This window comes from Rhineura floridana, chromosome 3, assembly GCF_030035675.1.
Source record: "Rhineura floridana isolate rRhiFlo1 chromosome 3, rRhiFlo1.hap2, whole genome shotgun sequence".
Taxonomy (NCBI): domain Eukaryota; kingdom Metazoa; phylum Chordata; class Lepidosauria; order Squamata; family Rhineuridae; genus Rhineura; species Rhineura floridana.
Genome location: NC_084482.1, coordinates 213,783,123 through 213,800,025, shown reverse-complemented (window position 1 = coordinate 213,800,025; position 16,903 = coordinate 213,783,123). Strand labels below are relative to the sequence as shown.

Below are 16,903 nucleotides of genomic sequence, written 5' to 3'. Positions count from 1 at the left end.
AGGCTAGCTCGTTAAAAACGTTTTTAAAAGAGAAAGAAAAAAACGTCTCGCTTACTTTCAGCACAGCCTGTTGGAAATCCAGACTCAGTCTTCCGCTGCTAGAAAAGCCTTCTTATCTCAGGGGAATTCGTGATCAAATCTAGCAATCTACAGCTCGACGGAGTTCCGTGGATAATCTCTTCGGTTCCCCTTTTATCCTGGAGAACATTTACGCCAGTCAAAAATTCCTCTTGACTGGCTTTAAACTGAAATAAGCTTCCTCTGAGATAGAGCTCACTCAGAGACAATCACCAGCCAGCACTCCTTCCGGGCTCTATTTGGGGTGGAAAATTACCGCAGTTCAGAATCATCATAATGGGGGAGTGATCACTTTCTGGTCTTTCAATACATTTAAAGTTAGTGATCAGATGATATAGTTCTTGAGAGACAATTCCTAGGTCAATCACTGATGCTCCCCTACTTGACAAGAACGTATATTCCCCCTCTCTATCATCATTAGTACGACCATTCAGCAGAATTAAATTTAACTCTGCAATCATTTGTGCTAGGCGAAGGCCAGAATATGTTATGCCTTGGTCTTTAGATTGCCTAGGGGGTATGATACTGGGTCCATCTATAAAGGGGGCCACCTGGTGAAATTTAGCGAAAAGCTCCTCATCTGAAGAACCCATTCTAGCCTTAAAATCGCCTGGGAGCACAAGCTTTACTTCTGGATATTGTGTTATTAGATTTAGCAAGTATTTTTCTAGCTTGATGATTTTGGTGATACTAGATTGTTTATCTTTAGTAGGAGGCAAATATACATTAACCAGAAGTAAAGAGTAGGAAGATATTTTTACAATTACCGCTACAGCCAGGTCCAGTAAGGGCTCGACGGGGGTAATTAAGACATGTAACACGGTGGAAATTAATATACAAATACCTCCCTTAGGTCGGCCACCTTTAGTACTGGGGGTTGCCTTTATCTGATAGGCCAAAAATCCATCTAACCCAAGCTCATTTGTCAACCAAGTTTCTTGTAAAAATAGAATATGATATTGTTTTAAAAACGATACGCATGAGGGATCCGCCATTCTATTTCTCCATCCCGCGATATTCCAGGAGAGGAACTTTAAGGTACAAATAACTGAGTTGGATCTTATTGGATCAGTTGGATCAGTTGGATCAGTTATTATTTAGTGAGCGTTGAGTGGATTCTATACAAGGAGGCTTAATTTGCGGCAAGAATGTGGGTTTTTCCTGAAAACCTTGTTGATTAAAACCACTCAAAGGTCTTTGTGGTCGCACGATATTTGGCTCAGTTTTCCGATATGCATCCTTTACGTTGGAAACTATAAGGGGCTCAGATTCTGAGTCAATGGTAGAGCTGGCTGCGTTGATTTCTCTTTTGGCTGTCAGTTCATTTAAGGTATCCCCTGACTTGTTTAATTTGGTTATAATTTCGTCTTGAATCTCCACTGCGAGCGTATTAAACGTATCAAGGAGCATACGTTCTCAGGTAAGAATTGAGTTTCTTCAATAATTGCCTTATTACTCAGTTCCTGGATAATAGGTAGCTCTTGTTGGTTTTTGAGCGTTAAAGTAGCATCCGTTGTTCGATTAGAATTAGCCTGAGAATCATTTAGATTTGGGCTCTCATAATTACTTTCTTTTGGGGTGTGTGCGAGAATCAAGTTGTTAATTGGATAAATCTCTAATTTCAACGGTTCCGCTGCATTTTCAAAAATCCCCGTAACAGAAAGATTCTGGGCTAAGAGTCGTTCTTTTGATGCAAAGAATGCTTTTGCTTTACTTTCTTCATGAAATGTTATTATCACTCTAGCATTAATATAATTATAAAACAAATATTCAATGTTAGCAATGTCCTCAGTATGTAGAAGGCCAGGTCCTATCTTAGAAATAATTGCCATTAGATGGTGGCTTCTTTCCTTTTGGTTGAGGAACCCTTTCACCTTTGGATAATTTAAAATGGCTAATTTTTTTGTATTTAAAATCAGCTCCCATGGATTGGATTTATTCTTAGTGGTTGTAGATTTTGTGGTTTTTGTTGATTTTGGTGAAAATCGCTTCTGAATGATGTCAGACACTTGATAGTTGTTAATCCGATCAGCTAGGTTGTAATCGCTATTTTGATGAGATTGAACACAGTCAGACCTGGATGGTGTGTTCTGCTTTGAGCTATCTCCAGAAATCTCTTTTGCCTTAGACTTTTTTCTTTTCCTTTTCTTTTTCTTTTCTTTTTTCTTCTTAGTTGGTACCGATGTAGGTGATTCTAGAAGTCTAAAAAGTTTGTTGTTCATCTGATTTTTTTGAGGAATCTTTGAGGTTTTGATGTTTTTACTCTTTTTTTTTTACATTTTGGCAAAGGCTCGATGGCTTTTTTTGTTTTCACCACTAGAGGGAGGGTTAGCGGACAGGTAGCCTGACTACCTTGAGAGACTGTATTGATAGTAGTTATTTTCTTGTTATTTAGGCCAGATCTAATTTGGCAGTCCATGCTAACAATTAGATTTGTTAGCGTAGTTAATAATGAATTTGATTCTTCCACAAATTTAGCTAATTGGCTAACAGATTGCGTTATCGCTTGACACCAATTCTCATTCACCGTAGATGGTCGTTGGTTAGGAGTCATCAAGTCTTTTGTTCCCTGTTGTAAAACTACATTACTTTGTCCATGTGTGGTGCCTTCCTCAGAGCAAGTTGAAGATTCCAGAGGAGGCATCGAGCTATGATCACTTGGAGATGGCAATTCTAGATCATACTCTGGATAAAGTAAGTCTAGCAGGGCATCTTCTCCCATAACACCAGCTATTTCTTGCGCCAGATTAGGTGAGGCCCCCTCTATGGTGTGCAACATCTAAGGTGGTTGGTTATTTATTGTCCATTCATGTGTATCCACCTTAAGCACATCGCAATGTGATATCTCTGCTGGGTCCAAATTATCCACCAGAGTGTTAGATCTCTCGTTTAGGTGGTAATAATTGGTTATTTTTGACTGTTTCACTTTGCTACAAGGTTGCAGAAAGTCAGAGCTGGGTTGGAGCCCTAAATCCTTGTAGTTTTTTCTAGTAAGAACCATTTCTGAGCGTCTTTTGCTTTTGCTACAGCAAGTATATCTTTAAGTGTTAAGTGGGTCCAGCAAGCTTAGCGTTCCTAGCTCAATCAGCGTCTTTAATTATATTTGGAGTGTATATATATATACATTATCTTCAAAAGATAAAATGACAGTCTTTAAATAAAATATTGAATAAAACACTTTAGCTCAACTGATTAGTGAGTTGTCTGTTGGCCGGGTATTCAAGGGCATTAGGAGATTAGAGTCAACAATTCTCCCACAAGCTCTGGGGAGAACGCCAGTTCTTCTAAGTAAAATATACATTCTGTCAGAGGTATCCAGGATGTTTTTTCTGGACAGATAGTGAGCTTTATAGACAAGCTTAATATGTTGACAAGTACGATAAACTTACTCCGTTTCCAGTCTGACTTTTGCGCTGATAATTAGATGGTTTTAACAGAGCTCCACATTCCCTGACTTCATTACTTTACATATCTCCTCCTTTCCTCTCCACTTTAATTTTATCAGGGCCATGGGTATGCTCTCTGGTTCACCCCTCACTCCTTGGATTGTCACTGTTTCCTGAGGTAATATTTCCTCAGATTTTATAAAGTCTGGCCTCAGTAACGTCTTGAGCGGCACCAGTATCAAGCAATGCCCAATAATTTGCCCTTGCACACTCACTTCTTCCCTCAGACTCGAATCAAAGTCTTTTACATTTGTCCAGTTTATCTGGCAGAACTGAACCTTCTTCGTTTCTAACTCCCTTGGTTCTGTTTTCACTGCCCTTCCCTGGGCAGGATTACCAATGGGGTTGGCAACCTCACATTGAAAACGTAGGTGCCCCGGTCTACCACATTTTGTGCACCGCCCAGAGAGCTTCGGCTATGAGCGGTATATAAATTTAATTAATAAATTAATAAATAACATAATTTCTCCTCCATTTTAGGGTACACAGATCCACTCTGGGGTGTCCTATGCCCTTCAGACTTTATTGGAGGACTCACTCACTGTGGTACCACATCTTTTCTGCCACCATTATATGGTCTGGGTTTAAACTTCCCTGAGGTTTTGCTCACCCAGCCAGTTCTGTTTGAGGCAAAGTGATCTGCCAACTCTGTTGTCTCTTGAACAGATTTAGGGGAACGGTCTTTGACAAGGAGCCTTATTTCTGGTGGCAACTGATGATATAATTGATCCAGTATCATGAGGCTTTTCACCTCTTCTACTGATTGAGCTTTGGCACTTCCCATCCACTTTCCAAATATGTCCACCAATTTTGCTCCCAGTTCAGCAAAAGACCTTCCTGCCTGGATCTGGCAGTTTCAAAATAACTTCATGAAATAGTCAGGTCACAGTCTGAATCTTTTGTACATTGCCTCTTTAAACTCGACATATGTGATGGGCCTGTCTGAGGGGAAATATTGGTATACCTCTGCCAATTCCACTTTGATTAGATTTGATAAATATTGCATATATTTATCCTCCGGTAGCCCCCACATCTGAGCTGTCTTTTCGAAGGTGTTGAGGTAAATCTGTGGGTCTTGTCCAGGTTCAAACACCGCAAAATATTTTGGTGTAACCTTTATTTTTGTTTCATTTCTGTCTTTTCTTGTTTCATCTGACTGAAACTTCTCTCTTTCAAATTTTAACTTTTCTGCCTGTATCTCGGCATCCAATACTCGTTGCTTCTCCCTCTCCTCAAACCTCATTCTCATTCTCTCAATTTCCAACTCCCGCTGCTTTTCTGTCTCATCAGCTTCAAAGACCCTCTGCTAGTCTTTTTCCTTAGCCTCCCATCTTAACTTCTCTCTTAAATACTCTATATAAGCGGGATTGCTTGAGTACCCTTCTGGGTTCTCTTCTCTGACAGGTTGTTTTTGTTGGACAGATGTGAATGCTATCAATGCTACCCGCAATTCATCTACCCCTTTACCCTTGTGAGGTAAATTGAATGTTATGCACTTCTCCACCAGCTCCTCTCTTTTCATCTTTATATATTCAGCCATGTTTTAGGAGTTCACTCACACTTTACCACACACTCTTTGCCAGTCACTCTCACAACTAATCTTTGTTTGTTATTTCTTTTTGCCACACCACTTTTAGGGACTCTCTATTGTTCATATCCCACCGCTACAGCCACCACATGTGACGATCCCACCTTTGGCTCCCCCTGTCAGGTTCCCATCTGTTTGTGGCTACCGCCTTTCACTAGGCACCACCTCAGGACACCACCAGTCAGGATCGTCGTTTTTATTTTTTCTCACTCCGCTCTAGCACAGATCTCACTAGATCCCACTGCTAGGCAGCACCACCAGTCACTTTCTGTAACCCAAACTCCCAGAGACTTTGCGTAAGTCTCTCTATAGCTTGTTACTTTGTGACTGTGTGCCTATGCTGTTCCCAATCCCCTTATATCTTTATATTTAAAGCATACAACTCTGGGTTGCTCTGGATACTTGACTTGTTACAATCTCTCCCTTCACCGCTGCCACCATTAGATACAGTTTCTGTTCAGCCTTGGTAATTACCTTGCCCTCCCTTCTAGTCTGTATATTTCCCCAGCCAAGGATCAGGCCTTTGGTAAACCAAATAAGTATTTATTAAATATCAGAAATAACAAGCTTACTTAAGGAATGTTTCACAAGCGTATGGTTTCATCTATATTCTGTTAGGTACTTGACTTTTTGCTAATTGCCTCAGAACTCCGACTCACTCTCAATACCACCACCTCCAACCCAGAGCTTGGAAAAGTTACTTTTTTGAACTACAACTCCCATCAGCCCCAGCCAGCATGGCCACTGGATTGGGCTGATGGGATTTGTAGTTCAAAAAAGTAACTTTTCCAAGCTCTGCCCACCTGTCTGTCAACCTCTCAAAGGCGCACCTCAACCACAACCTCTTAAACACTACTTCCCAATTCACCACCTCTCAGATTCAACTGTCATTCTTCCATTTATACTCCCAGCCATTCAAACACTCAGCCAATCATCCAGCATTCTACTGCTCATGTACTCCCCCCTCCTCTTTCACTCCACTTACCATGTGTCTTCTATATAAACAGCACTTACCATATTTACAATATAAGCAGGAACATCACAGTGGGCACTGTTGAAGAGTTGCAAAGAAGCACCTGAGTGAGCTTTGTGTGTGTTTGAACCCTTGCTAAGTAGCACACCTTCCCTGGAATTAGTCACACTGGGACTTTAGGCTTCAAAATAAGAAAACTACTTTATTCAGGAAATGCATACTTGGATAGGAAAGAGTTCTACATCTAGCTAAGTTGGAGTTGCAAACACTGAGCCCCGTGTTTGCCCTCATGCTGGGAGGCAAGAGACAGACAAAGGAAAGACGTCTTCTCTCTCCCTCAAGAGAACAAAGGAGGAGGAGGAGGAAGCTGGACGATGTGGTCAGCCGAGCATGATTTGTTTCTGTTCCAGCTCTCTGTCTGCCGGCACCCGCGGAGGCCTCTTCACTTTTTCCATCTCCCGGATGGTCATCCGGATCCGCGCCATGCTCTTCTCTTCCCTCGTGCGGCAGGATCTGGCCTTTTTCCAGGAGGTGAAACCAGGTGAGGAGCCCAAATGCCAAGCCTAGGCCTGAGTGTCTGTCCAGTTGCCAGTTCTCTGGTGCACGTTTAAAGCACTTGTGGTGATGCATCCTTGCAATGGTCCTGTTAAGATTGGACAATGAGTCTTCCCATTCTATGGGGGAGAAAACTGAGGCTCTGTGAGGAATGTTGGGCGCGAGGCTTTTTAGGATTTGGACTTGTGTCTCCAAGATCCTGCTCTAGCACACATACTCTCTTTAATGAAGCTATGTTTATTTTTGATTATATTTGCCCCCTGTTTTCCTTCCTTATCTAACCATCAAAGGCTTTATGCAACCTTCTGTCCATCCCATCAACCATCTTCCTATTCATTCACTTACCCACCATCCCTCCATCCGTCGTCTCTCATGACAGCCCAGTCTTGATCTACCATTGTCTGTGGACACAAATGGGTAGATGGAAGAAGAGAGACTGATGCAGCATCAGACACCCCTAGCCAATCACAGACCTCCAATTCCCAGAGCAGTTAGAATCATAGAATCGTAGAGTTGGAAGGGGCCTATAAGGTCACTGAGTCCAACCTCCTGCTCAGTGCAGGAATCCAAATTAAAACATTTATTTATTTATTTATTAAATTTATTAGTCGCCCATCTGGCTGGCTGTCCAGCCATTCTGGGCGACGTACAAAATAAAAACATACAAATACATTAAAACATTAAAAATCTCAACAATAATAATAAAACCTAACCCACCCCCAAAGCCTGCCCAAAAATCATACCCGACAGGGCAGACCCAACTGCCTCTTGAATGCCTTCAGTGTAGGAGAGCCCACTACCTCCCTCCGTCATTGGTTCCATTGTCGTACCAACAGTTAGGAGGTTTTTCCTGATGTCCAGCTGAAATCTGGCTTCCTGCAACCTGAGCCCATTATTCTGTGTCCTGCACTTTGGGATGATCGAGAAGCGATCCTGGCTCTCCTGTGTGTGACAACCTTTCAAATACTTGAAGAGTGCTATCCTGTCTCCCCTCAGTCTTCTCTCAAGGCTAAACGTGCCCAGTTCTTTCAGTCTCTCCTCATAAGGCTTCATTTCCAGTCCCCTGATCATCCTCATTGCCCTCCTCTGAACCTGTTCCAGTTAGTCTGCATCCTTCTTAAAGTGTGGTGTCCAGAACTGTACACAGTACAGTAGGGCCCCGCTTTTCAGCGGCCTGCTTTTCGGTGTTCTGCTAATACGGCGGCTAAAATTAGAGTAAGGCCCCACTCATACAGCGCTTGTTCCGCTTTTACGGCATTTTTCAGACGTCTGGTGCCATTCTATTGAAGGAGTTCCGCTTTTCGGCTGGTTTCACTTTTAGGCGGGGGTCTGGAACCCGTTATATGAGTGGGGTCCTACTGTACTCAAGATGAGGTCTAACTAGTGCCGAATAGAGGAGAACCAATACTTCATGCGATTTGGAAACTATCCTTCTGTTAATGCAGCCTAAAATAGCATTTGCCTCTTTTGCAGCCACATTGTACTGTTGGCTCATATTCAGCTTGTGATCAACACAATCCCAAGATCCTTCTTGCATGTAGCATTGCCGAGCCAAGTATCCCCCATCTTATAACTGTGCATTTGGTTTCTTTTTCCTAGGTGTAGAACTTTGCACTTATCCCTGTTAAATTTCATTCTATTGTTTTCAGCCCAATTAACAATAACTTCCTCTTCCCAGGATACTCTAGGAATTGTGAGGAGAATAGGGGTGTCTCCTAATAACGCTCTTAGCACCCTTAACACACTACCCTTCCCAGGATTCTTTGGAGGAAGCCATGGCTGTTTCAATTGGAATAATTGCACTTTAAATGCATGGTGTGAATGCAGCCTAAACTATCCAGTTTGCTGTGCATTTGTTTAACTGCGTAGCCACTGTGTCTGTGGTTAACTCGGAGTCATTGTCCGCGAAGTCCACGTTTCCAAGTGCTTGAACACCTACTTCAGATGCCTGCACCATGCTGATAGCACAGCTAAGATTGTGACAAGCCATTTAGAAAAATCCTTAAATACAGCAGTTGCCTGAAGCGTCACCTGGAACGACCCAAAGGTGGGAATGATTCTTTTCTATAACAGGCTGACCTGTACTTCACAGAAACATCGGCAGCTGCCTTTTGCTGGCTCAGACCACTGGTCCATCTAGCTCAGTACTGTCCACACTGACTGGCACCAGCTCTCCAGGGTTTCAGACAGGGAGTGTCTCCCAGCCCTACCTGGAGATGCCACTGGGATCTGATGCTCTACCACTGAGCTGTGCCCCCCTCTGGGTCAGACCATGATCCCTTCAATCCCCATTACCATTTTTACAGCTGGCATCTCCTTGCCCTAGTACAGCCTTTCCCCACCAGTGTGTCTCCAGATGTTGTTGGACCACAGTTCCCATCTTTCCTGACCATTGGCAATGCTGGCTGAGGCTGATGGGAGTTGTGGTCCAACAACACCTGGTGGCCCACTAGTTGGGAAAGGCTGCCCTAGATCTTGGACAGGGATTTCCCCCCATCTCCTCCACTGTGGCCCTTTTAATTGGAGATTCCAGGGATTCATCCTGTGATCTCCTGCATGCAAAGCATGTGCTCTACTGCTGAACTAAGCCTTCTTCTTCCATGGCCTGTTATCAGCTTTCCCCAAATACCCCCCAAATCCAGCCTTGTAGCCGCCTCTCATCTAATATTTATTTTCTTACATCCCTCTTTTCTTTCATCATGGAACCCAAGGTGTGATTCCTGGATGGTCTCCCATTCAGGCGCTGACCAAACTCAGAGCTGCTTAGCTTCATGTGCCTTCAGTTCACGCTCCAGGACATTAGCTTCTCTGGCTCATCCGATCTTGTGACTTTGACCAGTCTCTCTGTTTGCCCTGCAGGGGAACTGACCTCCCGCCTCTCCCGAGACACCACCATGATGAGCCGTTGGGTGCCGCTCAACGCCAACGTCTTCCTGCGCAGCCTGATCAAGGTTGCCGGGCTGTACGCATTCATGATTGGCCTGTCGTGGCACCTGACACTGCTGACACTCATCGAGGTGCCGGTCATGCTGGCTGCCGAAAAGGTCTACGATTCCCGTCGACAGGTATGGCATTGTTTGGGAGCAGGTGGCTGAATACTGGAAGTGAGCGTAAGGGACAAAAAGAAAAATCCTTGCTGTGAATTCCTTGTGTTCCTTGTGCTTTCCAGAGGGCATTCCAAACCTTCAAGTGAGCACCTCCCTCTGGATGAAAGGCAGGGTCCGATCAGAGTGAAGCTGTCCAAAGACTCTATATGTTTCGCTCAGCCTTTGATGACTTGTGGTGCCAGCCATTATGATTTTCAGCTTTTGGCTGTGTGTTATCCTTTTGTTTTTAGCAGAAGTGTAGAGTTGCACTGTTTTCATTTTCATACATCATCTGGATATGTTTTACATGACAGGTAATATATAAGAGGGGCAGGTTCCCCCTGAAGGAGCAGGTTCACAGTCTGAGAGTACTCCTGAATTTCAGCTTGTCACTGAAGTCTGAAGTGGCTTCTGTGGCTAGGAGTGCTTATGCTCAACTTAGGCTAGTTCATCAGTTATGCCTGTTCCTGGAGTGGGATACCTGGCCTCAGTTCCCCATGCTCTAATGACCTCCTGCTTAGACTGCTGCAATGTGCTTTATGTAGGGCTGCCCTTGAAGATGGACCAGGGTCTGCAGCTAGTGGAGAATGTGGCTGCTAGCTTGGTATGTGGGATATCCTGATGGAACTATATATCACCAATCTTGAAAGTTCTGCACAGGCTGCCAGTGAACTACTGAGCCAAATTCAAGGTGTTAGTACTAGCTCACAAAACCCTAAATGGCTTGGGACTGATGTACCTAAAAGAGTGAGTTCTCCAACATCAACAATCTTGGGCCTAACAATCAGCAGGAGAGACCCTGTTAGTGGTGCCACTTCTGGCTCCTGCCTGGTTGGTGTTGACCTGTGACAGGGCCTTCTTAGTGGTGGTTCCCTGTTCAGAGAATGCTGTTCCTGGTGAGGTGTATCTGTCTCCCTCATTTTTGACTCTCAGGAGAAATGTGAAAACATTCCTGTTTACCCAGGCATTTGATGGCTGAACTATGCTGTTTCTGCCAACCTTGTAATCAGTAACTGTGAGGGTATTGTCAAATATTGCCCCCCAGGGGTCCCTTGACCTCAGCACCCCAAGGAGGTTCTTTGCTTCTGAGAACAGGCCCAATTCCCTTGGGCCACTGCTTCCCGGGCAACCTCTTACCTTCCCTGGAAGGAGGTAGACTGCCACCACCCCTTTACTAGCTCCCACTCTGAATAAGGGGAATTCAGAGCACTAACTGAGATCCTAGAGAGACCTATTGTTACACCCTCTGCTCTAGGGCATTAACCCACACTAAATGACGGTAGTCAGTAGCGACCAGTGATCAAGGACTGAATTTAGAGTCATAAGCCCCAAGCAATACACACCATTAATAAAAGGGTAGTTTATTTAAAAGAAAAGAAAGGTACATGCAAAAGAGAGCAGCATATATTTCCTTTAAAGCTGAGTGCCCTCAACCGGGCTAAACAAGAGATACATTTGCATAACAGTGTGAGAGATTCAAGCAGACAAAAGAAATGCAACAAAGCTGACCTATCCTAACTATACTCACTTCAAGTAGAACACCCGGTTCCCAAAAGTGTGTCAGCATCTCAGGCAAGTCAAAGCAGTTGGAGTAAGGAATGGGAATGAGTAACTGAAGGATCACCCTTCATTTTTATGGGGTTTTGGCTGGCAACAGGGAGGGGGCCAATCAGCCATCGTAGACGCCCCTTCCGTGATCAACTTCTTAGAAGATAAGGGAGGCTAGACAGTCCCACCCAGGGGTCCTGATCTGCAATACCCACTCTCCCTGACTTTGATCTCAGGAAGCAGATAAGAGATAACAGATAAGGTTCAGTTGCATATTCTTGACATTAGCAAATTGCCTGTCTGGCACTAAAGCCTTGAACTTCTCCAACAGAGGGTATCCCAGAATTCCCTCTGGTTGAACCATTTTAGCTTGACCAACTTTAGCTCAAACCAAGCTCAAATTGGTACAGGTATGTGATTGCTTTTAAATGTTTTTAGATGCTCTGAATATTTTTACATGGTTTTTAATCTTTTTAAATCTTTTAAAAATACTTTTCTTTTCTTTTAAATTGTTTAGTTTTAACATTTTGATGTTTCTGCCCAGGGCTCCTCTGTGAGGAAGGACAGGCTAGAAATTTATTATTGTTGTTGTTGTTAAATAATAATAACAACAATAATAGTTTAAAAATAAAGAAGTAAATGCAGTGGAATGGAATGGCGTTATGGTCAGGTTGCTCACTGCTAGATGTAAGCTTGCACCAAAGACAAATATTTTTATGGAAATTATAACTGATCATCTTCTATGCACAAACTGGTCTCTTGCATTTTTGTAACACTGTAGATCAGGGAAGGAGTATCTGGTGCCTCCCAGGTGATCTTGGCCTCCAACTCCCACTAGCTCCAGCTGGCAATGGCCAGGGATGATGGGATGTAGTCCAGCAACATCTGGGGGGCCACAGATGTTCTCCATCCCTGCTGTAGATCAATCATGAGAAGATACTGGACTGTCTGAAGACAAAGCCACTGGGCTTCATACTTGAGGTGTCCTGCAATCGGGCTTGGGAGTCGAGCTGCTGCATCACACAGGTGCTCAGTGCAGGCTCCTGAACTCACACCTTTGCCTTCTCCTTGGTTCCTCCAGGCTCTGCTGAAGGCAATCCAGGACTCCATTGCTCACTCCGGGGAGGTGGTGCGTGAAATTGTCTCATCCATTGAGACGGTGCGCAGTTTTGCCACTGAGGAGGAGGAGTCTCGGCGCTACGATGAGGCCTTGGATGAGACCCACCGGCTCAAGGACCAGAGAGATCTGGAGAGGGCCGTCTACTTGCTCATCCGACGGGTGAGTCTTCAGGGTCTTGAGGAGAGAGGGGGAGGCAAAAGAGGAGGGCAGAAGTCCTCCAAAGGAGAGCCATGCCATCTTGGAACAGATGTCTGTTTTCTGTAGGCAATGCTGTTGTCTTTCATTCTTCTTGTCTTCTATGACATCTGGGACAGCTTGTACAAGGTCACCATCTCTCTGGTGACTTCTAATGTCTCCATAACAGCCAGTTTGTTTACAAATGTATAGGTTGAGTAGGTATGGCAGGGTGTAGAAGCAAGCACACGGGCAGGTAGTCCTAGCCCTACATTATGGATTCAGTATCCTAAAATCCCTGTGGATGTGTCTGCCAATAAGATAAATCTGGCTGGGGTGCATGTTTAAGAGGACCTTTTTGGTGGTGGCCCCACAGGTGTGGAACTCTCTTCTGGGTGTAAAGTGCACATGGCCCCTTCCTTACAGACCTTTAAGTGGACTGTAAGACCTGTATACGCAAATAAAAATTGCCCCCCCAAATAATCTTGTGAACTGGAGTTTGTTAAGGGTCTGTACTGCCCAGACGTGACTGTGCTTTGTCTCTTGTTATTAAAGTAATAGATATATTAAAACCAGTGTGCCTCATTAACTTCACTACACTTTCTAGGAACTTTTGCCTTGACTAACACTGTCGAAGCATGTCTTCGCAGCTCTCACACGTTGACTCAGCAACTGGGCCACTCCCCTGAGCCACCTTAAGTAGGCTGGGATCTTGCGTGCAAACATAGGCTCCTCCTCAACTCCGTCTGTTGAATTTCCCACTTCTGACGCCTCCTAGCATGGGGCGAAGGTGGTTTGATCTTGGCTTCCCCTTCCAAAGGAAGGGGGCTGCTAACTGACAGTTCGGGTGTGGGAAACAGAGCATCGCTCAGCTGGGAAGCTTCTGACGTGTAAGGTTGAGTCTCTGGCGTGGGCAGAGTGGACGTGTCCAACTGAGCAACTTCTGACAGTTCAGGTCGCATTTTCATAGGGGAGCCAGGAGTGAAGGGTGCTGTGCTGTCAGTGTCAGTGGTCGGAGTGCACTGTGGGCTCTCCTCATTGCTAGTCCCTTCCTTGAATTCAATGTCCCAGTCCTCATCGTCTGAATCTCCCTCGACTATCCTACCCCTTCCAGCCTGCGTCATGACAGGGTCCTGGGAACTGAATTTGTGAGGATTAAACTACAGTTCCCAGGATTGTCGGGGGGGGGAATGTGCTTTAGATATGCTGTAAAGGTTTGGTGTGTACGCAGCCCTATTCTGGCCTGCTTTTTTCTTTTAAAAGATGTTGTGGTTTCATTGGCGTTATCCAGGATTGAAATGGTAGCAAAGGTTTAGCTGGTTCTAATGGTATTATGCTGGCCTGATATTGTCAATTTGACTGCTCTGGCTCCAGCTTCTGATGTGGACCATCACAGGAACAGTGAAGCATGTCAGGTAGCACACACCTGTCCACAGGTGATGAAACGAAGCTGCTGAACATTGAACGAGGATCTGCTTTCCTTCACAGCCCGCAGGAGATGTTAAAATCTAGACTCTTCGTTCATTGCAGTCATTTCCTACATGGGGAGAATTTGGCAGGGGAGCCTAAAGATTGTGTTGAAAGTTACTTGTCAAAAGGCCCTCAGTTGGAAGGACCACACAGTCCTCTTTTGTAGCCAAGCAGGAAGATCCAGAAGAGGAGCAAGAGAATGTGGTGGGAAAACAGGAGGAACTTTCCCAAAGAGTAGAGGATAGACTTGCTCTGTTTAAACTGGGGGCATCCCTGACTGTTGGGGATCCTGTGAGGAGAAATGGGATAGGCAGGTCAGCCCAGCGACGAGTCAGCAGGATGGCCATCAAAGCTTATTTCTGCCAATTTCTCTCTTTCTCTAGCTGCTTCATTTGGGCCTGAAGCTGATCATGCTTCACTGTGGGTACCAGCAGATCCGCGCCGGCCTCATGACCCAAGGGAACTTGTTTTCCTTCATCCTCTACCAGATGGACGTCGGGGTGTATGTGCAGGTGTGTGAAAGGCCCCAGAGGGTGGCCGCGATAGAACAGACAACCTCAGCTTTTGCAGTTCCGTATTTGAAATCATACTTTCAACTTTTTTAATTGTTGTGATGCTCTCACCTGTTAGCAAAGTCGTTTAAATAATGCAAATACAGTCCAGAGAGAAAATTCTTGATAATGCTTTACTGAACAAACTAAACAAGAGCAGTGTATAATTTGAGGAGAAAGGAACAGAGAGGTTTTATCGTTCTTAGTTCAGGCCTTGTACAGGGCAGGGAGACATTCAGCTGAAATACACACAGGAAAAACTCCCTCAGAACTACACAGCCAATCAGAGCATGTGTTACTTCGCTGAAGATGATTCCACTCTGCCTGGTTGCTAAGCAATGCCTCCACACCTCCCCTCTTGGGTAGTTGACTGAGAAGAGGATTGACCCACACTGAATGATCTCTCCTGTTGCACTTCCAACACCACCCACCCTGTTCTTCAGCTGTGTTTCCATCTCCACCCATCTGTCCCTCCTCTGTTATGGTTCACAAGCAGGGCCCCAGCATGAGAAAGAGTGGGGCAGATATTGAAGGGTGGGGAGTGTCCTGCCCTGTGCTAGGCTGAATTTCTCCAAATTTTGCAAAATAAAATTTTGTATCCTGCCTTTCCTCCCAGAAGGAACCCATGGCAGCAGACAAGTGATAAGACACTAAAACATCTTTAAAACATTTAAAAAACAAAATACCTTAAAAACAATTCCAGTGCAGATGCAGACTGGGATGAAGGCATCTACATAAAAGGCTTGTTGGAGCCTTTTAGGGAAAATTGCTTTACAAAAATGTGTGTACAGGGAAAGTGGGACTAAAATGCTGATGACTTTTCCTGAGGATTTTTATTTTTTAAATCTCAAACAGATGTGGAACTGTCTGAGAACTGAATTTAAGACTGGAAACATGAGAGGAACTAAAGATTTGCCCATCTCTACTGACAACTCAAATGTTTGATTTCAGGGTTACAGACGTTGGATTCAAAATATGAAATTCAAACTATTTACAAACCTTCATGTTTTTCAGCTCTGTCCATTTTTTCTTCTTCTCGCAGACCCTGATGTACATGTATGGAGATGCGCTCAGCAACGTGGGGGCTGCAGAAAAGGTGTTTGAGTATCTTCGTCGGGAGCCATCGGTTCGCACAGAGGGGACGCTGGCTCCGGATTCCCTCCAAGGACATGTCTCCTTCAGAAACGTTTCCTTCTCCTATCCTTCCCGCCCTGATATTCAGGTCTTAAAGGTACTCTATATGTCTGTCTAGCTGTCTATCTGTTTATCTATCTAACTCAATCAAAGAGTTTGGTCACACTTAGGGATGGAAAGATCTGTCCGTTGCGGTGCTCTCCGTTTCTCACTTTTCCAGTCTTAAAATGTGGTTCTCCACATTTCCTGTTGTTTTTTTTAAGTCCTCATGAAAGTTTATCAGCATTTTAATAAACACATTTTTGCCGTTTTGACTAATGTACATATTTTTGCAAACACTTTTCCGTGGTACAATGCATTTAACTTGTATGTTATTTTCACTAATCTATTTTTACGCACAATTTCCCTGAATATATATATTTTTGTGAACACTGTTTTGTTCAAGAAATCACAAAATTGAAACATGTGCAAGTTCCAAAGGATAGCTGTATTTCGGTTTGCATGTTGTTTGGGGGAGTGCAAATTTGGCAGATTTGCTTTTAAATGCGAACTGAATCTAATTTCTCCCCCATACCTACTCACATTTAATCAAGGAGGGACGCTGAGGATGTTGGAATACAGAATTTCAGCACCGTGGTGCTGTTGGGCAATTTGAGCCTCTGGACTTAATAGGCTTATAGGGATACCTTCTCTTTAAATGGGAATTTAAGTAGGGGAAGGGTTGGCATTCAGTGTCAGAGCATCTGCTTTGCACGCAGAAGGTCCCAGGTTCAATCCCTGTAGGGCCTCTGCCAGTCAGTGCAGACAATACTGAGCTAGGTAAACCAATGGTCTGACTCAGTAGAAGGCAGCTTCCTGTGTTCCTATGTAAGCCAGCCTCCTGCTCAGTCTGCTTGATAGGCCCACACACTTCTGCCCCAAAGTCCAGCTGTGTCTTGGCTCAAACATTATATCGAAGCAAGGGGTTTTTATTTTGTTTATTCACAACCGTTTTTTACCACCTTTTATTAAAAAGTCGTTCCAAGGCAGTTTATGATAAGACCATCAAAGAGGAAGCATTAAAGGCTTTAGGTCAAAGAATATCTGTTTATTTCATCTTCTAGCTCAAAGCAGAAAACAGCTAATTAAACTAATGTGAGGAGTATCCATTTATGACAGCTTTTGCAAACCTGATGCCTTT

The 16,903-nt window shown here is 44.2% G+C and overlaps 1 protein-coding gene across 3 annotated transcripts in view; it reads left to right on the top strand.

Moving 5' to 3' along the window:
* The window catches only part of TAP2 (transporter 2, ATP binding cassette subfamily B member), a 44,113-nt gene that overhangs the window by 16,157 nt on the left and 11,053 nt on the right, over nt 1-16,903 (top strand). For all 3 annotated transcript variants that reach the window (XM_061620706.1, XM_061620708.1, XM_061620707.1), the window contains 5 exons: nt 6,496-6,626; nt 9,500-9,705; nt 12,356-12,553; nt 14,422-14,550; nt 15,632-15,820. In XM_061620706.1, coding sequence (XP_061476690.1) covers nt 6,496-6,626; nt 9,500-9,705; nt 12,356-12,553; nt 14,422-14,550; nt 15,632-15,820 — 853 coding nt within the window. The remainder of the gene's footprint in view (nt 1-6,495; nt 6,627-9,499; nt 9,706-12,355; nt 12,554-14,421; nt 14,551-15,631; nt 15,821-16,903) is intronic.